Source organism: Saccopteryx leptura, chromosome 2, assembly GCF_036850995.1.
Source record: "Saccopteryx leptura isolate mSacLep1 chromosome 2, mSacLep1_pri_phased_curated, whole genome shotgun sequence".
NCBI classification, from domain to species: domain Eukaryota; kingdom Metazoa; phylum Chordata; class Mammalia; order Chiroptera; family Emballonuridae; genus Saccopteryx; species Saccopteryx leptura.
The window spans coordinates 278607670-278632524 of NC_089504.1; the positions used below are offsets into that span (position 1 = coordinate 278607670).

Sequence of the window (24855 nt, forward strand, 5' to 3'; positions counted from 1 at the left end):
TACTGACTTCACTGAACCACTTGAAAGCTAGTCACATTGTCACCCTTTAATCTTAAAGCATGTATGCATCTCCAAATATCGGCATTCCCCTTTATAGCCACAATATTTTCATCACATCTAAGAAGATGAACCACTCTAATCTGACAGATTTTTTTTCCCCCCTAAAATCTTAGAGCTTTTTAATTTTATTTTTGATCCAGGTTCAAATGAAGGTTAATATATTACATTTGGTTATTTCTCTTACATCTTATTTTATGATCCATTTTTCATGACATTGATTTGGTTGAAGAGTCTGGACCAGTTGTCTTGGATAGTGTCACACAATCTGGATTTGTTATTTTGTAATTATGTTCTGAGGAATAAATCTTAAACATTTTGACAAAAACCCCCTGTAAATTATGGAACGTACTTATTGTATCGCCTCCAGAGGCACATGATGTCAGGTTGACCCGCTGTAGATGACAGATATCTCCAAAGGGATATTTGGGGTGGGCAAGTAAGTTTGTAGTTGAGAATAGGCAAAACAGAGTTTCCTTTTATTTATTTATTATTGTATTTATTTGTATTACCAGTCAACCTACTTTTGCCCACCCCTGTATATGTCTTCCTTTTGTAATTTTCCTTTTTGTAACTAATCTGTGAGATGATATTTTGTAATTACCTGGTTTTCTAAAAAATGTTCACAAATGTTTTGGAATTCATTTGTGATCCTTGCCTTATTACTGCATGTTGGGCATTACAAAGTTGATGATTCTTTAAATTCATCATTTCTATATTTTTACTAGCCTGCAGTTAGTTTTCTGTAAAGAAGAGCTGCTTGTTTTACACTTTATTTTTGAAGTCTCAGTGGATTCTCTCTCTAATTCAGTGAACTGTATATAACCCACTACTGTTGTCTTGTTTTTGTTGTTCAAATTGTCCCATTTTGGCCAGTAGAGGACTTCCTTCCAGCCAGTTCTTTTGTCCTTGTGACGTGACCCTGTTTGACTTCGAGTGTGTCCTTGCTTTCTAGTACAGGATATCTCAGATGCACATTTGGATTTTCCTTGCTCCCAGCCTGAATCTCCTTTTCTCCAGGGAGCTCTGGTTCCTTTTAGTGTGAGGAGTAGTCCTTAGAAACCAAGGTCTGGACGCTGGGTGTGCTTATGGTCACCGGGGAGTCACTGCTTTTAGGCCTTTCCAGTGTCCTAGATATCTGTAAACCGTGTGTTTAAGGCATCTCTGTTTTGTAGATATTTTACAGGTAATCCTGATTTATGGTGAAGACTGAGAACCACTGGTCTAGGCCCGTGCACAGGGAGTCTTTACTATTGCTCTTATTTTGAAAAGATCGTACATTTTCCACACACTCTCCCCTTTACCTCAGAGGGGACAGATTTCAGAAGACCTGGGTTCTGCTCCTGTTTCTGCTAGCGACTGATAATGGAGCAAGCTGGCTGACCTCTGTAGTCCTCATCTTTGAAATGGGTGATCGTAAGATTCAAATGAGATCCTGTGAGTAAAACTGAAGGACTGGACACAAGTTAGGCAGAGTCATTACTGATGCATATTAATTCAGTACTGGACAATTTGCTGGAGCAGTCAGGAGAGAGCTTGCTATACTGAAAAGAACATAACATCTTTGTAGGTGACTCAGTGTTACTTTGCCCAGGAGGGAGGAGGACGGGGCACAGCTGCACGTTTTACAGGTAGAGAGTAAGACCCAGGAAGAGCTAAGTCACTTCAGCCAGCCAGTGATCAAGCATAGATGGAAGGTTGGACAGCTCTAGCTTTATAGCCCTCTGTGCTCTGGACTCGTGAGTTTTGACTCTGACTTTGCAAAGGGATTGAACAGGGAAGAAAACGAAAGACCCAAAGCCAGTTCAGCTTATTGAAGTTCTGTGCATGTAATCTGCTTCAGGAGGGTCAAAGAGATGCTGACTGCATTAACACTTGCATTCTAGAGTGTACAGGGTTCCAGCAGCCCCTTTGGGTGCAAAGTGGATGGGGTGAGCCTTTTGTATCATATTGCTATTCGTGCTGGCCCCCTTTGGGGCTTGCTGTCAGCCTGGGCTGCTGCTGAGCAGGCCCTGGCACCTGGCCGAGCAGCGAGTAGGGGCCTCTGCCTGCCTTGGTCTCCCTGTTCCCTGAAAGAGGCTGTGGGCACTGTCAGCATGGAGTCCTGCCTGCTTTGCCCTGAACGAATGCAACTCTTAAAAGGGCTGCACAAGTCTCAGATGGAACAGACGTTTGATTGCTGTTTGCTGAATGTGTGAGACTGTTGCAGCTGGAAACTGACTAGGAGCTCAAACTTCATTGGCTGCTGGGAGCAGACCCTAGAGGCACTTTTCTCCAGGTGGGGTCACTACATCTGCAAGGAGAAGACTTCTCTTGGGTACAGCTGAGTCAGTACCTCCAGTGTCTTAAACATTAGGGGACCTTGAAAGAGTCCCATCCCACGAGCACTGTTTCCGGCCCCTTGTGTTAGTGAAAGCCAGCCCAGTCTCGCAGAAGGCCTGCCTTCAAGTCTCTCCTGCTGACTCGCCCCCTCCGGGGACCGAATGAAGCAACACGGACTGTGTGCTGTGACTTCTTAGAGTTGACTGGTGAAATGGGAAGGCACTGATAAAGCCCAGGGTTAGGGAACAGGATGAGGAGGTGTGCTTTATTTAGCCTGATAGAAACACCACAGCTGGCGCCAGCTGCCTCCGCAGGTTGAGAAACTTTATTTAAGAACTGCCCGCTACCAGAGTCAATAACTACCATTACAAGAAGTACAAGAGAACAGGCCAGTGGCAGTGGTTCCATTTGAACAAAAACCAAGTTAAGTCAGTGGTTCGATGAAGCCCATGCCTTGCTGAGCCAGGAGCTTCTCTAAGCTTTGCTGGCCCTGGGGAGAGTGGGTAAGTGGGAGTCTGGGGGCAAAGGCAGGGTGCAGCCCAAGTAAGGGTACTAGGCTTCCTGGGGCTCTAGGCACGGCTACCTGACCCATCTGTTCCTCTAGCTCCTCTAGTCTACCTTCCCAAAGCCTACAACCATATGATACACGGCTACCAAGCACCTCTTTCCACAGAGTGCTTTGAAGTCGCCGCAAAGGGCCTCCCTGGTCCTTCACACCACTCCAGGAGCCTCTGGCAACCCCGTTCACCCCCAGGACAAAGCCCAGGTTAGGCCAGCCCAGGAGAGCAGGGCACCACACCTGGGCCTCAAGCGCCAGTTTGAGGATACTATCCCTGTGACAGGAGCCCAGGTGGCAGTCCTGTTCTGAGACCAGGAAGAGTCCTAGCTGAGAAGGGACGCAGGGAGTAAAGCATCCGCCAGCTTGTGCTCTTGTCCGGTGCACAGAGGTGGTTCCCAGGATTGCCAGGGGCAGGGCAGTGAGTGCTGGGGACAGACTGCGGGGTGGGGGTCTCCCTTAGTGACTGTGCTGCAGGGGCCACAGCAGGTCGGAAGGTGCTCTGACACTTCCTGTGCTGAGCACCTTCTGACTCTCAGAATCCGAGCACCGAAGGACACCCCACAGCACCTGCCCCCCCTCCAGTCCTCGCCTAACCTAGCCTCAAGGGCACTAGCTGTCAACTCCTCACAGCTTTAACAAGGACGCTTCCTGCCATCCCAGAGTCTCCTTGCAGAAGTTCTCCTGTTTAGTCTCAGTCTCTTTATTTGATCTAAAGAAAAAGCCCTCCTCACTGGCCCTTGAATTCCCTGGCACCATCTGTATAATCTGATGAAAGTTGACACCTGACCTTGCCCCCTAGACTCCATCCAGAGAGAGCTGCCCTCCCTGGGGGCGAGGTATGTGTGGAGCCTGTCAGCGCCTCAGGCCCAGGTAGCCAAGGCCGTGGGAAGGGCCCTGCAGGCTGAGCCCAGGTGTACACAGAACAGACAAGCTGCTCCCTAGGCCCTGAAATAGTGTCTGCAGGCTGCCTCTGTCCGTCGTCCTCAAGGTACTTACTGGCCACTAAACTGTGGGGTAAGGTACTTGTTTTTGGCTGGCCCCCTTGCTGGCTCCCTAGAGCTGGGAATGAGAGAAGACACTCAGAATTGGGTCATGACCATAGCAGGAGTAGCCCCCTCATCTGCCCCAGCCCTTCCAAGCAGAAAGGAGGCCCCTTGGGAAGGAAGGGATCCGAGAGACCATTTAATCTGCCTCCACGCAAGTTCCTGCAGACACCCCAACAAGAAGCAAGTACATCTCACAAGGGTGCAATGTCCTCAGGTCACTGTCTGGCTTATTAAACCTGAGCTCACTCTACCTGAAGTCTCAGGTGGCCAGAACACTCCAGTTAGTTCTGCGTCCCCTGAACAAGCCCAACCTGCACTGTGGTTAGGTTTTCCTGGGGCTGACTTACCTAGTTAAGAAATCCTCAGCTTCCCGGCAAGCCTGCCTTCCCTCCCTTTTGCTAGTGGGCCTCCTTAGAATGAAGACACTTGGTGTGAGTGTCTTTTGACTCAAGCAAGCATGGGGACTGTGACCCCCAGCTGCCCTGGTGAAGAACTGTGCCAAACCAGCTCGTCCTCAGCCCAGCGTGGAGACCTGCGCCTGCTTCCCCTGCCGCAGCCCCAGGCAGGGAGGACAGAATCAGCTAACCCTGGGAAGCAGGTGTCTTACTGTGAGCATCCCCTTTCTGGTGGAGCTGGGTGTGGATAAACCACGGCCACACAGGTCAGCATGGAAGCTAGGCCAAGTTTGAGGCCCCTGTAATGGGAGGCTGTCTCAAAGCTGAGCCCACAGCACCTCGCATGGGGGGGTGGATGGGAGCAGGGGAGGAGGGTGTGACCTGAGGTCTCCTGGGAGGCAGTCCTGGGCAGGGGTGGGGTGTTGATGCAGAGGTGCTGTGAAGAGATGCGAGCTTACGTTATTCAAAAAGTTGTAGTGGGTAAAAACATCAACATAAACCTGCCCAGGAAAATAGAGCAGGACTTAAACGTTTTAAAAATTATACCAAAATAGACTCTTAACTGTAAACTACAGAAATCAGGCTTAGGGGGGCCTGTCCCCTACAAGACCCCTGTCCTGCTGCTCCTGGATGTCAAGGGCCACTTGCCAAGAGCACAGGTTGTGCCAACACCGCTACCTGGGTTTGGGCAGTCTCTGCCCTTGCTTTGGCCTCTTCTAGGAGCAAGGGTAAGGGAAACGGGCTGCAGGCCAGCGCTGCATATTGAGGCCCTCGCAGAAGCTAGGCAAAGATTGATGTCTCATAGAATCTGCACCTTGGGTTGGGACCCAGCCATGATCACCCACCAGAACCTCTTGAAGTAGAACTTTCATAGCCCACTGTCCTCCACCACCACCTTAACCAGACCATAGCCATTCAGCACTGCCCTCTTCCTCTGGACAAGGAGACTGGAGTTCCTATCTGAGCCCCGTCACTGCCACGCTGTATGACCTTGGGAAGTCCCTGACCCTTTCAATCTGTTTCCTTATCTGTTAAATGAGAGGCTTGGTCAAGTTGAGCTCTAAAGCTTCTTCCAGCTCCGATGTTCTGTGACTGGTAATATACCCAGAGCAGAAGATAGAATGTCCCATTTATTAACCCCTTTTCTTCTGGAAATATGCAAAAGAGCAGTCCGAGGCAGCCCGGGGGGTGGGTCTTGCCAGGTGATCCCAGGAATTTCTGGGAGCAGGCAGGGCCACATTTGTCCTCTGTCCTCAGGAGGCTCCCGACTCTAAGATGCCCAGAATGAATGCTATTAATCTCCCAGCCTCAAATGGGCCAAGCTGGGAGAGGGGAGACCTGGGGCCCACAGGCCAAGCTAGAGGAAGAGGGCGGGCACATGACCCCTGTCTCTGATGTCCCTGGAGGGTCAGGGCAGGATGGGTTTTGGTGGGGTAGGGGACCTCCCCAAGATAAGCCCTTGAGTCACCCAGCTACCTGTAGTGGCTTCCGTTACTCTGGGTTGGCAGTGTTGGCTAAGAGGGCAAAATCAGGTCAGTCTGGTGCCCCTCTCCACCAGGTGTCCCAGCCTCTCAGCTCTTGTTAGCCCCCACCCCCAGCAGTCTGGGGTGTCACCCCCCCAGAGCTGCAGGGGCTCAGGCTGCTTGGCCTCAGACTTCAGGGCATGGGTGCTCAGACACCTGGTCAGTTGTCAGGGGCCTCCAGGGTGTCATTGAGGGTAATGTCAGGGTCCGGCTGTGTCACCCCTTGGGAAAGTCGGAGAGTCCTTGGTCCCAGAGTTGACTCTCTCCTTGGACTGAGGGATGTTTATGTTTATGCTTCGTCCCACTTCAGCCGAGTCACATCCAGCGCTCCACCGGGTCCAGGACTCTGCTCTCAGGGGACAGAGTGCCATCTGGGACAGGTGCCATCTCCACAGTCATGTGGATAGATGTCTCAGACCCCTTTCTTCCCATAAGCCTGTTCCTTCCATCTCGGCACCCTAGAGGGCCCGGGCATAGTGTCCGGTATCATCATGGAAATTACTGCCTGGTGCCTCTTAATTTAAAACAAAAATCCTCATGTGGGTTCTATCCTGTGGCAGAATATGAAATATCCTGCCTCCTACAAAAAAGGGCACTGTCTAAAGTAGATATTTAAAACCAGCCATTCTCAGGCACAGTGTTGGCCACGTGGCTTTGGGAAGGGACGGGGCCCCTGGCTGTGTCCGTCAGAGGCAGCTGTCTGACTGGTGGAGACGGGGTGCTGAGGTCAGAGCTCCAGGTAGCCCACGAGGATCAGCATTGCCAGGGCGTGGGAGATGGAGGTGCCGGACTGCGGGGCTGGACGGACTGCTGAGTTCTCCACCATCATGCTTGTGCCTGCAAGAGGCAGGCGGATGCGCGAGGTGGGGGGGCTGGGCCCTGCCCCACCCCGCCCGCCCCAGTCTCGGGATGGGATCCAGACCTTTCTATGGGGACTCAGAGGGCAGGCTTCAGGACGGGGAGGTGTTCTCAGCCCCGCTCCTATAGCATTTTGTAGGACCTCGGCTTTGCTGGTCCTGGGCCTCCCCCTGTACCCCCTGAAAAGAGCACACTCACCTCTGAAGCCCTCGGGGTTGGGGTTGGGGAGAGGGGAGCAGAGGCAGCTGCAGGACTACTCTGCACTTGGCTCCTGCCTGCCTTACCCGTTGCCCTTGGGGTCTGTCTGGATCGGGGTTGGCTGGGGTGGGAGACTCCCTCACCAGGCATCTGAGTGGACCCTGTTACTCCCGGGGGAGTGGGCGGGGAGAGGCAGCACCTCCGTTCCTCACGATGTGGACTTCTGCCGGGGTTCCGTCCCCTCCAGGCCCCGTGGTCCGGATCTGCACCAGAGCATGGCCGAGGTCTTCAGACACGGGAATTTCTATCCAGTTCTTGCTGGTGAGGTGAAGCTTGGGAGTTAGGTGTAAGTCATTCTGGTACAGCATCTGTGGGAGCGTTAGCCAGGTGCAGTTCCTTACACCAGGGCTGATTCTCTTCTCCCCCAGCTCGAGGCCCTGGGAGGAGCCCATGTAGTTCTGGGCCTGGGAGAGCCTGCCTCCTCATCCCTCCTGTTCCCAGTTGACCCAGACCAGGTGCTTGAATAAGTGCCTCATTGGTGGGAGAAAAGCTTGCAAGCAGCTAAACTGTTTTTGCAGACCCCTTAGGCTAGAAGGACCTCCCTCTTCATCCAGTTCATCACTGCCCCATGAACCCTGCCTTTCTGCAGCCGTACCACCTGCCCCCTTTCTCATGGTCTCTATGACAAGTTACCTGGAGGACATTCATGGATTCCATGCCTGTCACAATCACAAACGCTTTGCTTACATCTAACTCGGGTCCTTCCTGCTATAAACTGCAGCCCTCCTGTGTTCCCTGGAAATAGACGAGCAGCTCCTCACCAGCCAGGGCTTGGCTGACCCCTCCCTTACCTTATAGCCAGTGACTGCAGACTCATTGCGGAGAGCGACCACAGGGTCCCACTTAATGCTCAGAATGGAGCCCGATAAAGTCCAGGAGACGTTGCCAGGCGGTCGCTGCGGAGCTGTCAGAGGAGGGAGGAAGTTGGGGCGTCTTCAGAATGTTCCCTCACCACCAACCCCCTTGCCTTTAGCCAGCCTTTTCCTAAATGTCTGTCACAGCTGCCTAAGAAACAAACCCCACGAAAATTCAAAGGCTGGTGAAGAAGAGCGGTGCTTCAGAAGCCATGAACTCTACTCTCTTTTTCCATTAGGCTTGCTGCCTTGTTTCTGTCCAGCCCAGGGCTTGTGGCCTTGCCTTGCTGGGGGGGGGGGGGTTATCCTAGAGCCACGGCCCCACCACACACCCACACCCACAACCCTCCCCCATTCCAGGTGAGAGACTCACGGGGCTTCATGGTCGTGGCATTGGCAGAAGGGCTGGCAGGCCCGGTGCCCGCCCGGTTGTAGGCCCGAACGGTCACATGGTACTTGGTGTTGGGGTGCAGGTCAGTGACTCGGGCACTAGTGTCCATCCCTGCTGACCTCACTCGGTCAGCAGCTGCTTCTTTGTCCCCAGCTTTCCAGTAGCGGATCTGAAGGGGGCCGGGATGTCCTAGGGTCAGCAGTCAAGTTCAGGACCTCAGAGCGCCCCTGACCCTGGCCCTGGTCACCTATATTCTGTTCCTCTCCTGCTCACTCTGGGCCTTGTGACTCGGTCGTGAGTCTTAGAAGCTGGACACTAGATCATGAACTTCAAGAGAGCAGGGACTAGTCGGGGAGGGTCAGTCCCTGCTCCCTCCTCACTGCCTCACAGGGAACTGGTGAGTGGCTGGTGGCCATCGGGGACGGGCACATCCTCAACCTGGAACCCAGTCCTATTTCATTATGTCCAGGAATTCTGTGAGGACTCTGCTAAAGGTTATGAGATGCATATTTGTACTTGCAAAGTTGCCACCACATCCCAGCAAACTTATGATGGCTGCCCAACAAACGCAAACCCATGTAAATAGTCATCATAATATTAAGACCTGCGACCTAGTCTTCCAAATCAAAGGCAGAGCTGGGCGTTCTCTCCTCAGTAGGGTTTGCATAACCCTGTGTGCTAAACCCAGGGCGGACTCTACTGGAACGGTATTAACAACACCACTAGTAACCAGGCCTGGTGACTTGCCTTGGGCAGTGACATCCTTGCTTTTCCTTCTTCCCTTTCTCTTGGCTTCCCCTCTCTCTCCACCAATTCCATAAGCACCCTAATGTGGACTCACAGGTGGGCCCAGGGATCAGGCCAGAAACTGCGGGGCCCAGAGCACCTTAGGACAGGGGGATCAGTTGGTACTCAAGGGCATGCTATTCTCTGCAGCCCTGAGGATAGCACACTAACGGGGCTCTGGCATGAAAGGGGGGAGGCCACGCCCCTCTCTTGAGCTCCCACAGCTTCTGGTGCTGGGGCCAGCCTAGCATTTACTCAAGGCTGTCCACAGGCCTGTCTGCCCCAGTGGGCACCAGCCACAGGGGCCTAGCTAAGGTTGCACTCACAGAGCTGCACAGACTGGGTGCTGTCTGCCAAGTCGGTGACTGAGTGATCCAGGGAGGACTGACTAGCGGGCTGCGAGGTGCCCTCCAGCCTTGGAACCCCAGCATCCCTTGCTCTCCCAGGCCCCAGGCAGTGCTCACCTCGTACCCCAGGAGGATCCCATTCATGTCCTGCTGCACCGGCTCCCAGGTCACGTTCATCTCTGACGACGAGACCCCCTTGGCCCAGACCTTGGTAGGGGCCACCCTGGGCTCTGGGGACCAAGACAGAATGGGTTTTGGATTCCCTGGGGCCTCCAACTTACAGAGCAGCCCCCTACTGGGGCAGCCCTTGCTTAGGGCATTAGAGCCTAGGGTCCCCGGGGTGTGGGGTTTCCGGAAGATCGTCCCTCCTCCTTCCCCAGGCCTGAGAGGGAGACCGGGTAGCAAGGGCTAGAAACGAGGCCAGTGGCTTAGAACCCAGGTGTCCTCTGCACCCACTGTGGAACTGGGGGGGGGGTTGCACCCCCCTGTGGATAAGCAGGCAGGGTGGGTCCCAGGGTGGGCGCCGGGGGGACCCACCTTCCTCAGCTGAGTACACGAGGGCAGTGAGGCTCTCAGGCCCATTCCCACGGCGGTTGTAGCTTCGAATCTTGACCTCAAAGGGCGTGTAGGGCCGGATGCTGTCGTTGCTGTAGACGAAGTAGTGAGAGTCGGCGCCGGGCACCTGGGCGGTCCGCCAGCCGGCACCGCCCTGCCTGCGGAAGGACAGCAGGTAGCCGAAGCCGTCTCCGTTCTGGTACTCCCGTGACATGGGCTGAGGGGCAAGAGCGTGGCACGGGTGAGGGCCTGCGGGTGCTTCTCCTGCCCATCCTCCAGCCCTGCCCAACCTTCCCCAGAAGGGGCAGCTCCAGGACTCGTGGGCCTGTGCTGGTTCTTATCCTGTGTTGGTGCTCCTGCGAGAGGCAGCAGGTGCAAGGGGAGGGAGAGGACACCTGCCCTTCAGCGGACCGTGCAATGGCTCTGTCTGCGTCCTCTCTGCACGCTGCCCCAGCCCAGAGGTGAGTCAGGACTTGTCCCCCCGCCCCCCCCCCCCCGAGAACTGGACATACAGTTCTGCCTCTGTCACTGCAGCTTACCGTCCAGGTGACAATGAGCTCTCCGGGTGCTCCACCACCTCCACTGAGGCCTGAAGGTGCCACTGAGGGGGCTGTCAAGGCCAAGGGACACAGACGGGGCTTATTAATGGGCAGTGAGGGAACAAAAGCCCTGTAATGTATCCTAGGACGGGGACATCTCTTCAGATGGGCCCTGGTTTTGTCCTCAAACAGTCCCTCTGGACATGGGCTCTGGAGTCAGGCAGACCTACAATCAAATCCCACCTCTGCCACTTACTATCTGTGTTCCCCTGAGCAAGTCACTTCGCCTCTCTGAGCCCAAGACCCCCTCCATAGATGAAGATACTGTTTTAAAACCAGGGCTGTGAGAGAATACAATTAAACAAGACAGTGGCCTGCGCATGCATGTACATGCGTGCATGTGTGTATATGTATTACAGAAGAGATTATTGTCTCCCCTCTTGCTGGCTTACACTAAATAACAGAAACCAACTCCAGTTTGCTTTAAATTAAGGGGAATAAGTAATCTAGAACTGCACTTAATGTATAAAACATTTATTTAGGGTTGCAGGGTGTTTTATTTTTTTCTTTTTGTGTGGCAGATTTAATTTCGTAATTGTTTCTATTATTCAACAAGACTGATATTAAAACAAGAATGTATTTCATCAGCTTATGAAGCTTGACGGGGGTGGAGGGTAACCTGACTGAGGGTCAAAATATTTTTGCAGATGGTTTAGCAATTAGAGACATCACAGTTTGATGACTATAGCTCAGGGCCTTGCAATTTGCAAGAAGCACTTAAACACATTGCCCATCTGGTTTTGCGAGCTGTGTGTTTTTGACACCCTTTCCAGGGTGGAAAGACTAAGGCCCAGTGCGGTTAAATGCCTTGCCGAAGGTCACAGTGCTAATAAGTGGCACAGCTAGAATTTGAACTCAGTTCTTCTGATTACAAAGCCCATCTTCTTTCCCCGGCATCATAGCTGTCTTTGTGCTCATCAACTTTTTGGATACTAGAGAAGGAGACCTCTCCCCACCCCACACTGGACTCCGTAAGAAGCCCAATCAGAGAACATGGCCCTTCTGGAATTCCTTACTCAGGAGAGGTACCAGTTAAAAGTGTTGAATGATTCCAGAAAGATCCCAGAGAGTCAGGCTGGGACATAAAGGAAACTCCGTCCCATGAGCACAGGGAGGCAGACCCTCCTACACCCCCAGTGGGCAGGCCTGTGTGGGCAGCAGAAGGGGAGACAGGGTCCTGATTCCATGCAGCCCGTCTGGGATCCCAGGCCTCTGTGGAAGAGAGACTGTCCCATGACGTGACCACTGTGTCTTTCAAGCCAGGGAGGTTTCTTTCCAATCCCCTCCACCCCCTTAGAGACTGATCGATGCTCATCCTGATATGATCAGCACCCCTCCCCTGCCTCCTGCTTCTTGCTGCTTCCTGGACTAGGCCCTTGTCCTGACCTGGCTAAACATGTAATTTCCCATACCTGGTAGTACCTAGTTAGTACCATGACTGTTCCCTACTTTTACCCTATATAATTCCTTGGCACCTGTCAGGTGGCACAGAGAATACCCACTTCATCTTACAGCTTCTCACGACCATCCCCTAAGTCAGTTTCCTTAATAAACTATTAATTGCCAGAGTGGAGTGTCCTCTCTTTTTCTCAGGTCTTTTCCTGCCCTCTGCTTATGGAGGTAGATTTTCAGTCCTGGGACCTTTCTCTGGGTCTCATGCTGGGCCTCCACCTGTGAAAGGCTCGGAGGATGGACAGGAGCCTCTAGACGCTGACTGGAGCCTACCAGTCCCTGGTCTCTTCCCTTCCTTCTGCACTCAGACTCTGACACTGCCTTTCAGAGGGGTTGTGGGCAGATATCCAGTCCTTCTGCTCCCAAAGAAACCATCTAGAGGACCTGGGCACACTGGCTGGTTCCCTAGGCCCCTGCACAACACACACACACACACACACACACACACACACACACACACACAGTTACACATTCTCACAAACACTCACATGCTCACACACACTCACACACACATACCTTCTTTATTAACGGACTTTTGCAGTTCATGCATTTCCAGGGAGAATATCTGCCCACCACCCCATGGTTCTGGGTTCAAGTTCAGGCTCTGCCAGTGTGACCCTTCCCTTCTCCAAACTTTGATTTTTCCCATTTTTAAAAAACTTTGAGATATTGTAGATTCATATGGAGTTGCAAGGTGGGCCCAGGTTTTAAAGGTGGATTGCACTGGATGACTCTCCCAGTCCTGATGGGCTGTGGCCCAGGACAGAGAGCAGAGTGCAGTGAGCAGCCGGCCCTGATGTGGGTCCCTTTCTCTTCTGTTTCATTAGAGTCGGAAGCCTAGTCAGCAGGGCTGGGACACTACGTGATTGCTCTTTGCTTGGGGCTCCCTTTAAGGAGGGCTGGGTCTGTGCCCTGGTGTAACTTCTCTTTGGGACGTCCGAGACTCTGACCTGCTTCCTTGGTCCGGATTCTGCTGGAGGGCCCACTGGGCTCCCCAGTGCCCAGGATGTTGCTGGCTGTGACCCGGAACTCATAGTCCATCCAGGGTATGAGACCCAGCACCTGGGCAGTCTCTGCATTGCCCTCGATGTTGGCGGGATCTGCAAGGCACATGTCCCGGCATTTCTCGCAAAGGGCAGGGCCTGAGCCTGAACTACCTCTTCGTTCCCAGCCCTCGTGGTGGGGCCTAGCACATGCTGAGCACTAAAATGTCTCTTTCAGGAATGGCCAGAAAACTAGGAGCCCTCCCTGCCCTGGAGCCTTTTCTGCTGTTTTGTGTACGCGACATCCCCACGCATGTTGTCACTGCCCCAGTAATATTCCGCCAGTGCTTCTAGGGAGCAGACTGAGCGCCTCCTAGCTCTCTCTTTACTCTCCTGCTGTCCATGGGACTCCATCCCCCCACTGGCTGGGAGCTCTCTGCAGGCAGATGGGCCAGCTTGTCCCTGTGTGAAGCTCCAGGCTCAGCGCCAACCCTCTGACCCCACCCCCACTTCCGGGACACTGCCAGGCCTTGTCAGTACTGACAGTGCAGGAAGGGGCTCACACTTACTGGTCCGAACTTGTTTCCATTTCCCTGCAGGTGGAGTGCGAGCTTGCAGGGTATACTTGGCAATGGGGCTATGGTTGTCGAAGCCACGGCTCCAGCTGAGCTGGACAGTGGTGTCGCTGATGTCCCTTACCACCACGCCTCCTGGGGGACCTGGAGGACCTGCACCAAGAGATCAGAGCTTTGTGGGTCAAAATGTGAGCCAGGCTGGTTTAGGCTGGTGCAGTACTGAGTAGGGGCAGCAGAGGGCGCCACAAACACACACTGGTTGGGAGAGTGAGGAATGGGGGGCGGTGTAGGTGGGATGTGCCCAAGGCTGGAAGGTCACAGAGGCCCTCATATAGGGATGTGTATAGATTTCCCAGCACTAGGCTCTGAAAACTTCTGGCCTCAGAAAAGTTCTCTACTCTTTGGATATGTTTAGGAATGGATTTAAAAATTTTTGGCTTTGGAGAAAGAATATTCTATTCATCCAGGGTCTGTGAAGAGCCACTGGAGAAGTTTGGCTCAGCGCACTTCTGTCAAACACTTCCCACAGCTTTCAGGAAGAGGAGGAGATTGAGGAAGCAGAGGTCAGAACAGCCCCGCTGGTCTCTGAGAGAGTTGGGGTGGGGGGAGTGGGAAACCCCATCACCTCGGACCAGGACTGTGGCCTCCTTGGACGCACTGTCCACCACGGTCTGGGCCATGCAGGTGTACTTCCCGCCGTGGCGCAGCTGGGCATTCAGGATGGTCAGGTCCCCAACTGTCTCCTTCTGCACACAGGGGACAGGAAGAAGGCAGGTCAGGGGACACGGCTCTGGCTAGGGCAGTGAGCCAGGAGACACGAGGCAGGGCTTGGCGTCCCCTGTCCCATTACATCCAGCGACCTCTCTTGTTTCTATCTGTTCAATGGGAGGAATCAGCTGCTCCCCACTTAGCACCACTGGGGACTAAACACAGCTTTTTACACAAGACAGTCAACAGTGGTCCAAGTTAATGATGCCATTTGTGTTGGGGGCAGAATAACGAGGATAGCAGGGGGAGTGAGTGAGTCTTGCTGAGTGCCTGGGATGCCAGCCTTGTCCTCAACCCCTCCTAAATGCATGCCCTTCCAGGGAAATCCAGGGAGTCCAGGGAACTTGCCAGTCCAAGGGACTGTTATCCCCTTGGGAATGGGGAAAGGCTTTGTGAGTGGTGATGGTGAAGGACATCTTGGGTCCCATCTATCCAAAAGTAGGGAGGAGCCCTGGGTTCTCAGCCTTAGGCCTCACCACACTGGTCCTCCGGTAGTGACCCCCAGGCTTATCGGAGTCTATGGGGAAGTCATCCAAAGTCCAGATGAAGGTGAGGTCCATGGTGGGGTCATGGGAGGCATGGCACTGGAGGGTCAGATTGTCTCCCAAGTTGATATCGGCACTCGAGGGGGCCAGAGTGATCTTGGTAGCATCTGCCAAGAAAAACAAGGCCCCTCAGTGGGTGGGGTGAAAGCGTTTGTTCTAACCCCAGGCATGAGAAGAGGCACCGTGGCCAACAGTAACCTGACCCCCCAGACGCCCCAGGAGTGTGGGGGAGGGAGGGAGGGCTAGACAGATTCTGGATGGTGGCAAGAGAGTGAGCCCAAGTGAATCTGTATCCTGGAGTGGACTCAAAACCGAACTAGGAGGAATGTGGGAATACGGGGTGGGATGGTGAGGAGGGATGATGCCTCCTGGTGGTGGGGTCCACCAGCCTCAGCCAAACCACTCACCTCTCACAGACAGGATGCCAGTGCTGTTGGCTTTGCCCATGAAATTCTCAGCAAAACAGGTATATTTGCCTTCATCTGACCGGCTGATGTTTCTTATAATCAAGGTGCCATCCAGAGTTACAGTCACTCTGCAGCAAGGACAGAGCAGATGTGGCCACCCCACAGAGACACTAATCCTGGGAGGGGACTCACTTCCAAGGAGGATGAAGGGGAGTAGGAATTGCTTGGGGTGGGGTGCAGGTTGTACCTGCTGCTGTTGACCAGAATCTCGGTGCCTTTGCTCCAGAGCACCACGGCCTTCGGAGCTGCCCGGGGCTGACAGGGGATAACGACCTCTCCCCCGCGGGCTGCAGGGATCAGGCGCCTGACGGGATTCAGCCGGAAGTCGGGGGCCAGTGCTGAAAGGAAAGGGGGCCGCACAGTCACCCAGGGCATCATCACAGCACCCGTGATGAAGTCACGTGGCCATGTGCTAAGCACATGTGTACCCTTCGTAGTCAGTCCCTGCGTGACTCTTGGCACCCCTTCCAATCACGCCCAGAATCCAGCCAGCCCCTTCTTATCACCTCACTGCCACCTCGTTGCTCCAAGCCACCAAATTTCCTGCTGGACTACTGAAAAGCCCCCTAGTTGGTCTTCCTGTTTCTGTATTTTCTTTCTACATTCTCTTCTCTATCCAGCAGCCAAGAATATCTTTTTAAATGTGAATCAGGTATTCAGAATGAAGCCCACCTTCCCACAAGGATGCACAAAGTTCCCTCCTCTCCAATCCTGTCCCATTCTACTCTTCTCACTCAGTGTGAGCCATTTTTGCCCTTTGGAGATACCATATTTTTTCCTGCCTCAGGACCTTTGCACTGGCCTCACATGTTACATGGAAATCCCTTTCACATGGCTGGCTCCTTTTTAACACTCAGGTCATATCCCCAGGTGACCTACTGAGAGAGGTAGGTCAATCCCATCTCACTGGCCACCTCACTCCTACCTCTCTACTGGATCTTTCTATTTTTTTTAATGGCAGTCTGAAATCATCTTATTTAATGATTCTATTTTGTGTTTATTTTCCCCCTTTTCTCTACTGGGTTGTAAGATACTTGAAGCCAGAGACTTTATCTGAGGAGGTATTGAATAAATATTGGTTGAATTAATGAATGAATTCGTCTTAGTTAAGCCTCACTACAACTTGATGAGGGAGGCATCACAATGTCCATTTTACAGGTGAGAAAACTGAGGTTCCATGAGCTGAAGTCACACAGTAAGAATACGAACAGCACCAACACTTACTGGGTGCCTGTTATGCTTCGGGCGGGTCCTTTATGCTTTACCTCTGTCATCTCATTGAAGTCCACAGCAGCTGCGTGAGGGCCGGCCTTCTGCCCACATTTTATAAATTAGTAAACTGAGACGCAGCCAAAGGAGCTGGGTTAATCACAAATCTAATTGATTTGGTTTGCAGTCACTTTTGCCATTTTTTTTCACTTCAACAAACATTTAATTTGTCCCAGACACGAAACAAGCCAGAGAGCTTGTCCTATGGGAGCCCTCAATATAGCGTCTCATCTCCTTTTTTAAACCCCCGAGTTCTACTAAGAAGCTGCCAGCCTATGTTATATGTTTAAAAATGCCGCCAGTCAACTCCTAGAGCCCCGCCTGTGCCTCTCGGGGATGTGCCCACCCACCGTGGGCCCGTTACCTTGCACGGCCAGCTCGGCGCTGGCGTAGATGGTGCCGTGCTTGTTCTCTGCCACACACTGGTACATGCCCGAGTCCTCTAGGCTCAGCTTGGAGAACCGCAGGTCCCCGGCCTGCACCTCTACCCGGGTCTGTGCAAAAAAGCCGGGCCCAGGGTGGGGCAGGGCTGTTGGGACCACTGGAGGACCGGGGTGGAGGGGCCTACAGGCTGGTGGGTGCAGGGCAGAATCTAGGCTATCACTTCCTGGGGAAGGGGTCGTATGCCCAGTCCCATCTCAGAGCTGCCTGGAGTTCCTCAGGCCTCCCTGCACATCAGCACATTGAAGCCACCACACCGTGTTCTTGAGCAGCGTTGTGTCTGGACCCAGGTCTCTGGACCCTCCCGTCAAGAAGAGTCTATCGGCCCTGGCCGGTTGGCTCAGCGGTAGAGTGTCGGCCTGGCGTGCGGGGGACCCGGGTTCGATTCCCGGCCAGGGCACATAGGAGAAGCGCCCATTTGCTTCTCCACCCCCCCCCCTCCTTCCTCTCTGTCTCTCTCTTCCCCTCCCGCAGCCAAGGCTCCATTGGAGCAAAGATGGCCCGGGCGCTGGGGATGGCTCCTTGGCCTCTGCCCCAGGTGCTAGAGTGGCTCTGGTCGCGGCAGAGCGACACCCCGGAGGGGCAGAGCATCGCCCCCTGGTGGGCAGAGCGTCGCCCCTGGTGGGCGTGCTGGGTGGATCCCGGTCGGGCGCATGCGGGAGTCTGTCTGACTGTCTCTCCCGTTTCCAGCTTCAGAAAAATACAAAAAAAAAAAAAGAAGAAGAGTCTATCTAGTTGCCCAGCCTGTGGCCATGTAATTCTGGGATGGAAAGAAGCAACTAAAAACACCATGGCACTCTAATTGGCCCAGAGGGGCTGCCATTGGTATGGCGGGGATGGGGGGGGGGAGGTGAAGAAGTGGGGGTAGGGGTGGGACATCAGGAGTGAGGAAGCCAGGTGAGCAGAGGGCAGCTGGTATGTGGGAGGAAGCCCCAGGTTGGCTACCTGGGAGGCCAGAGGGTCCCCATTCCGCAGCCAGCGCACTGTGGGCCGGGGCTTGCCGGCGGCTGCACAGCCCCAACGCAGGCTGGAACCGATGTCAGCCTCCATGTCCGAGATCACCTTGAGCCATTCGGGCTGGGCTGTGGGGTACAAAGGAGAGAAAGGCTGGGGACCGGTAGGGAGAAGCCTCCAGCTCAGAAATGGGAGGGAGATGCAGGGATGCAGTTCCTGTGCTAGACAGCAGAGGGCGCGATCAGCATTCTGGGACGAGGTGTGGTGAGAAGCAGACACTAAAAAGGTGGCACTTGGATTGCGTGCCACTGTGTTTTAGCAACTAAAATAATTCTAAAGCCTTCCATGTGTTTTCTGCAACACCGACTGAAACTCTGAACTGGTCACAGTGCTTAGCCTCTTCTGTTCCTACACCCAGCACAATCCTGGAGCCAGAGGCTTAAGCAGGGGCTTCCCAGTCTCCTCCTCCCTGACTTTCAGGTGGCCTTCCGCAGCCAGGGACAAGGGTGAAGGGGGGAGGGGGTGTCCTGTCGCCTACCCTGCACGATGATGCGGCCCTGGAAACTATCTCGGCCCTTGGAGTTCTCCGCCTCACACTCATAGGTGCCCTCATCCTCGAAGCTGACGCTGGGAATCTGCAGGGTGGGCTCAGCTGTGGCCCACTGCGGGGACAAGGAGCCATCCACTTTGCGCCACTTGATCCTGGGGACGGGGCTGGCAGGGGAGACAAAGCCAGAGGCGGTGGGCTGAGCTAGTCAGACTCCCCTGGGCGGGCAGCTCCTCACACCCAGACTCTAGGGTCCTCCTGAGAGGCTGGGCAGGTGGAGGTGGGTGGGCACAGCCCACCCTGGGCCTGGGAAGGAACAGGGAGGGAGGGGCCTCGGCCAGGTGGGCTTGAAGTACAGGCAGGGAAGGAGGAAGGAGTAGGGCTCCCTTCACCCCTCTTCTCCCTTCCCCTCCCCTCCCCTGCAAAGATTGTGACACCAGTGAAGATGATCTTCCGTGTGGTTTGTACCCGAATCTCACGTGCCCTCCCAAGCCGCTACCTTCCAAAGGGTCATTGGTCATTAGTTATCTGTGTACTAAAATGAACTGAGTTATCAGTGAGTCTTTAAATATGGATTTTCTCGAAGCCCAATGACTTTTCACAAACCCAGGGCAACCTGGGCACTCTCAAATAGCAGGAGATATTTGCAGCCATTACTTCTGCAAGTATTTGTTGAGCGCCCGCAGTTTGCTTAGCCCGGCTCCAGTGAGTCCTTTTTCTGGGGCAGCACGATTTTCTATTGCAGTTTTAAAAGGATAACTGTTAGCATCCACAAAATACTTCCTAAACACCAGGCACTGTTCTGAGTGCTTTACATATATTAACTCACTGACTCCTCATTACAACCCTGTGATGTAGGTACTATTATTATCACCATGTACAAATAAGGAAACTGAGGCACAGAGAGTTTCAGTAGTTTACCCAGGGTCTCCCAGCCAGCGAGTGACAGAGCTGGGGTTTGAACCAAGCATGCTGGGTGGCTAGTGCTCAGTGAGTGGTGGTCGCTGCCCGCTGTTGGCCTGGCACCTGCCAGCCCCCCTCTCTCTGGTGCCCTGGCCTGCCCCCTCCCTCCTCTACTACTTACTTCCCAAAGGCAAAGCACTCCAGGGTGACCTGCTGTCCCACCAGCGCATATGTCTCTGCTGGGAACCGGGCCTTGATGGTGGGTGCAAAGAGCCTGGGATCTGGGGAGAGAGGGGTTTGGCAGACCAGACGCAAGAGGCCCAGATCAGGTGCTCGCTAGGCGCTCAGCGCAGCTCAGAGCTGACTCCATCTTAACTCCCTTTCCCCTTGGGGACCAGGGGCACATGTCTGAGGTCTTATAGCAAGAGGGCCCAGGGGTCTAGTCCCCAAAACCTGTGCCCTGTGAGCTGCTCTTCACAACCTTTGAGGGAAAATCTTTTCTCCACATGTGCTGACCCTTTCAGCTCTGTCCTCCCAGCCTGCCCACCGACCCTGACCTTCAGCAGCCAAGTTGAGCTGAGCGAACTTGCTGAAGACACTCTTGGTGGAGAAGTCCATGTGGCTGGTGGCCAGGCAGGAGTAGTTGCCCAGGTCTGAGGCATTGGTCCGGGCAATGTACAGGTTCCCTGTGGTCTGGGACACGAAGTGACGCCCGTCCGTCGGGATGAAGTTGGGGAACTCATTGAGGAGCCAGCGGTAGGACAGGCCTAGGATGTGGGGAGTTTGAGGACACCAGGGGGTGTTGGGCTAACAGGCAACTCTGGGTGGGACCCCAACATGCTGGTGGGCATCTGTAGAGCCTGTCTTGAAAGCCCGGTCCCTGAGCTGGGGCTGAGGGGAGACCGAGAAGGAAGATTCGATTTTATTCCTGCATTTGGGGAGTGCTGTCTGATGGGGAAACAGCCCTGCAGGGACCTCCCAGTCTGAAGGGGGAGGCAGGGCACAGAGCTGGAAAATGACAGACCCATAGAGGAAACACAGAATCTTACGGTTGGGGACCGAGGCACCAGTGCTTCTGAGAGTCACTCACCTTTGATTTCATCCCTGCTCTGCTGGGCGGCTGGAGCCCCTCCTGTGCCCTCTGTCTAACGTGGGCCAGGGTCCCGACTCACCTGGGTAGTGGGCAGGGGGGTTACAGGGCAACATCACTCCCCAGCCTTCATGGGTTTTCACTGGGTCTCGTTCCTCCTTGGGGAATTCCTGTAGAACTGGAGATGAAGACCAGGCAGCACTCAGACACCGTCCTCTAAGCCTGGGGCCCCTCCCTGGCTCAGCCTCCGTGGGAAGTAGCTGCCTGCCTTTTTGGGGATGCTTTTCCCAGTCCCCCCACTCCCCAGGATTTCCTGCCACCCCACGTGTCTCACAGCCAAAGCGCAGGACAGCCTCCCTGCTGACGATGGTGCCCACTGGGTTGGAGGCCAGGCACTGGTAGACTCCGGCGTCCTGGGCCTTGGTGGGGTTCATGATGACCAGGCTGCCTCCTACCAGCTGGTGGCGGGAACTTGGCTCCAGCTTCATCTCGGTGCCATTCATCTTCCATCTGTGGCAGGGGTGGAAAAGGGGGCCCCTGAGTCCTGTCCGCCTTCCGGGGCCTCCCAGCAGCCACGCGGGGGTCTCACCTGTAGGTGGCCGGAGGGCTGGCTCGAGCGTGGCACGCCAGCGTCACCTTCTCCTCTGTGGACTCCTCTGGGAATAGCAGACTGAGGGGCTGATCTTCAAAGACAGGGCCAAAGGTGGCCGGGGATCCCTGGGCTGAGCTCCAAGCTGCAGATGAGGACACCGCCAGAGGCCTCAGGGCTTGGGGCCCAGCTGGAGGCTGGTCTCTGGGGCAGCACTGCCCAGTAGAACTCTCCACGGTGACAGGAGGGGTCCATTCTCTGCACTGTCCAAGAGGGCGCCACTAGCCACTAACACTACTGTGGAGCCCTCAAAATGCGGCTAGTCCAAATTCTTGATTTGATTTAATTATAATTAATTAAAATTTGAATTTAAATAGGTTGGGCCAGCCCTCTCTGGTCGGGTGAGTTCAGTCACTCACCATCCTACACCTGGGTGTTGAGCTCCTGCTATATACCCGGCACTGGGCTGTGGGCTGTGTTGCCAAAATGAGTAAGACACACAGTCCCCTCCCTGAGGGCCTGCAGTCCAAGAAGGGAAACAACACGGCCAAGTGGTAAGAGCTGTTGTCACCATTCAGGCTCAAGGTGCAGGGGCCCCTCAGAGTGCAAGCAGGCGACACTGCCCGGGGGGCGGTGGGGGGTTCCCATAAACCTGATCTGCTGGATTCAGGACAGGCCTGGAAGGAGGGTGTGAAGTCACTGGCCAAGAGGGGGAGAGGGAATGTGTCCTTGGGGCACGTTGGCCCAAGAGAAGGTGCCCTGGTTCTGATCCTCTTACGAGCTGTTCCAGAACCCCACGAGCCCCATTGTCTTCACCTGTGAAACAGAAAGGAGAACTCCCTCCCGGGGTCTGGGGGGCGTTCAGCCTGGCACAAGGCGTGTGTTCAGCAAATGTCTGCTGGACCCAAGTAGGGGGTAGGATGGGGTTTGGGGGCGGGAGGAAGGCTTTATGATGGGTGGATTGTGTGCAGGTTGTTCTGTGGCATTTTTATAAAATTCCAGTGTGACAAATCAAGAAAGAGAAACCCAGAAAAGGGGGTGACACGCCGGTCCCAGGGCAAGTCTGTGGCACACACAGGTCTAGACCTCAGTCTCCTGAATTTGCTGAGCACATAGGCATCTCAGGGCAGGCGCCTCTCTCCTCACCTCCCCAGGGCAGGGGAGTGTCCAACCTCCCCAGGGCAGGCGCCTCTCTCCTCACCTCCCCAGGGCAGGGGAGTGTCCAACCTCCCCAGGGCAGGGGCCTCTCTCCTCACCTCCTCAGGGCAGGGGAGTGTCCAACCTCCCCAGGGCAGGGGCCCCAACGCACAGAGGTGCGCCACACTTGTCTTGCCATAGAGGCGAGGAGTGGGCTCCGTTGCTGACTCGTGTAGCCAGGCACACTTGGCTTTTGTGGGGTCGGGCAGGGGCCAGGCCGCCCCTGATTGGCCCCTACACTCAATGCAGCTGATTTCAGGCCCTCCTTGGTGGGTCATGGGGGGCAGGGTCCTCATTAACCAATTAGTGCCTCCTCCCCCGATGCAGCTGGCCGTCGGCCCTGTCCCAGCGGAGGGGGCTCGGCCCCTATGCCACAGCTGAGGCTCGGCCCTGGACCCCCGGGAGGGAGGGCAGCTGCTAAGCAGCTCTCAGAATGAGAAGGAGGCAGGGCTCCCTGGAATGGAGATCCCCCATCTCCCTCCCCACCAGCCACCACGACCCCCGCTGCCGCCCCAGGCTCTGGAGATGGCGGCTGAGAGCCCAGCTTAATCCCAAGTTAATGATGGTGCTGAAGGGTGGGGACCCTGCCCCAGCTGGGGCTGCTGAGAAGAGAGAGACGGGAAGGGTGGGCGGGCAGAGGCAGCCAGGCTGCTGGGAACCACCTTGCATGACAGCAGCTTCCAGGAACTGTCTGGACGGTGGGGGCTGCTGAGTGGGCCCGGGCACTGATGCTTCAAGACCGACTTCCTTCCTGTAAAAGCTTTCTCCTTTGCTCTCAGCCATATACACACCCTCACCCCGGTATCCACATAAGCACGTGTGCACACCTCTCACCTACACACACTTCCTTACGTGCACTCATCACACCTTCGTACATGCAGCCCTCTCTAAGCCTCTCCAGCAGGCAGATACACACATTTGTACTCATGTCTAACAGACGTGCACACATGGATCGAATGTTTATGTACACTTACTTATACACCCCTGTGGTTCATAATAAGGAGAACAGATGAGATTTACTGAGTGCTTACTCATTATCGGATACCACGCTCCATGTTTTCTGGACACAACCTCTTCACAAGATAGTGACTACCATTTCCTTATTGACTAGTGTGGAAACTGAGACTGAGGGCAGTTAATTAAATAACTGGATCCAAATCACACAGCAAGAAGGGGCAGAACTAGGGACTTGGACCCTGGCCAGCTTCACCCTATACCAGCATCCTCAACCACAGTGGTCACGGTTCTTGACCTCAGTCTCCATTAGAAGCATCAGAGGCCCTGTTCTGCCCTACAGGTGGGGAGTCAGGGTCTCCGGGAGGAAGGCTGAGGACTCCAGGCTTTATAGGAGCCCCGTGAGCATTCTGCAGACAGCAGGGATGAGAGGCGTGGCACTGCACTGTAAGTCTGTTCATAGTCATCACCCCCGAACACGGAGCCCCTTCACACAACAACTCACATCTCCGCTCGCAAACGTCCACAGACACACCCTCACCCTCTCGACACCCTCCTCTGAGACACACACACACACACACACTCCCAGGCAAAGCCAACCCCCCTGCTGTCTTTGCTCTGCACCCTCTGATTTTCCCTGATTCTGAGTACTGGCAATTCTGTTCCCCAAACACAGGCGTCAGGAGCCTTGCAGAGGAAGGGTGAGAGATGTGAGCGTTGCGGGGATCCTCGAGGCCTTTCCCTGCACTGGGTGCAGCCCCGGGCAGGTCAGCAAGCAGAGGAGAGAGCCGAGGCATCTTCCTGGGGGGGAGGGGTGGCAACAAGTGACAGGAGGTTCCACTCCTGTCTCTGGAGCTCTGTGACAGGGGAGAATGGGTCCCCTCTCCCTTGGCCTCCGGTGTCTCTGGGTCTACGAAGCCTGGAGGCTGCCCACACCCCTACCCTCAGATGATGCGGTCCCAGCACTGAGCTGTTCCTAAGGAGGACGATGCTAGGGGCCCAGGCCGCTCTCCTCGGCTCTCTCCAGGGTGGGTGTCTCTGCTCTGTCACCCAGCAGCTCCTCAGGACCTGGTGGGTCCCTGCCCAGGCAGCTGGGCCAGGAGGTGGGGGCTGGGGGGCTCCTCCCACCCTCTGGGTCCTTCCTTTTTCCCAGCAGCCTCACTGACTGTGGTGCAGGATTGAGAGGCAGTTAGGACATCGCGAGACACCGGAAGGTGAGCCAGTGGAGTCCTCCGTGAGACAAGCACCTAGAATGTTCTTGGGGGAAGGGGCTGGGATGGAGCCTGAGCCAGCTGGAACCCCCAGAGGATGGTGGAGAACAAGTACTCTGTCTCCCATGGAGATCTTTAAAGGGAAAAGAAATGTCTATTGATCTGGGCTGAGGGTCAGGGTAGAGAGGCCAAGTGCTGGTCCCAGTGGACCCCTCAGAGCAGCAGCAGGCGGCCCAAGCGCTCTCCAGCTCCAACGGGCTGGGTCTCCGGCACCCGGTCCAGAGCCCAGCTGCCCAGCCTCTCGGCCTGCACTTCCCTCCTCTGCAAGCCTCCTCCTCCTTCCATCGGCCCTTCCTCCCC

At 54.9% G+C, this 24855-nt stretch overlaps 1 protein-coding gene and 1 long non-coding RNA gene across 2 annotated transcripts in view; one reads left to right on the plus strand and one right to left on the minus strand.

The window, feature by feature from the left end:
- The first annotated feature begins 2708 nt into the window (after nt 1–2708).
- On the plus strand, nt 2709–6476 carry LOC136390880 (uncharacterized). Its single transcript, XR_010748786.1, has 2 exons — nt 2709–5695; nt 5731–6476. It is a non-coding gene; the product is annotated as an uncharacterized lncRNA (long non-coding RNA).
- Nucleotides 6477–6600: 124 nt separating this feature from the next.
- CNTN2 (contactin 2) overlaps nt 6601–24855 on the minus strand; it is a 28919-nt gene continuing 10664 nt past the window's right edge. Inside the window, exons 3-23 of the mRNA XM_066361959.1 lie at nt 21134–21278; nt 20879–21054; nt 20627–20722; nt 20012–20221; nt 19636–19735; nt 18543–18718; nt 17996–18132; nt 16974–17103; nt 15528–15678; nt 15281–15408; nt 14805–14980; nt 14186–14306; nt 13555–13713; nt 12953–13102; nt 10491–10561; nt 9934–10168; nt 9514–9626; nt 8246–8432; nt 7810–7922; nt 7158–7326; nt 6601–6739 (exon numbers count right to left, since the gene is read on the minus strand). Of these exons, the coding sequence (XP_066218056.1) occupies nt 6630–6739; nt 7158–7326; nt 7810–7922; nt 8246–8432; nt 9514–9626; nt 9934–10168; nt 10491–10561; nt 12953–13102; nt 13555–13713; nt 14186–14306; nt 14805–14980; nt 15281–15408; nt 15528–15678; nt 16974–17103; nt 17996–18132; nt 18543–18718; nt 19636–19735; nt 20012–20221; nt 20627–20722; nt 20879–21054; nt 21134–21278 (3053 nt within the window). The 3' untranslated portion in view covers nt 6601–6629. The remainder of the gene's footprint in view (nt 6740–7157; nt 7327–7809; nt 7923–8245; nt 8433–9513; nt 9627–9933; nt 10169–10490; nt 10562–12952; nt 13103–13554; nt 13714–14185; nt 14307–14804; nt 14981–15280; nt 15409–15527; nt 15679–16973; nt 17104–17995; nt 18133–18542; nt 18719–19635; nt 19736–20011; nt 20222–20626; nt 20723–20878; nt 21055–21133; nt 21279–24855) is intronic.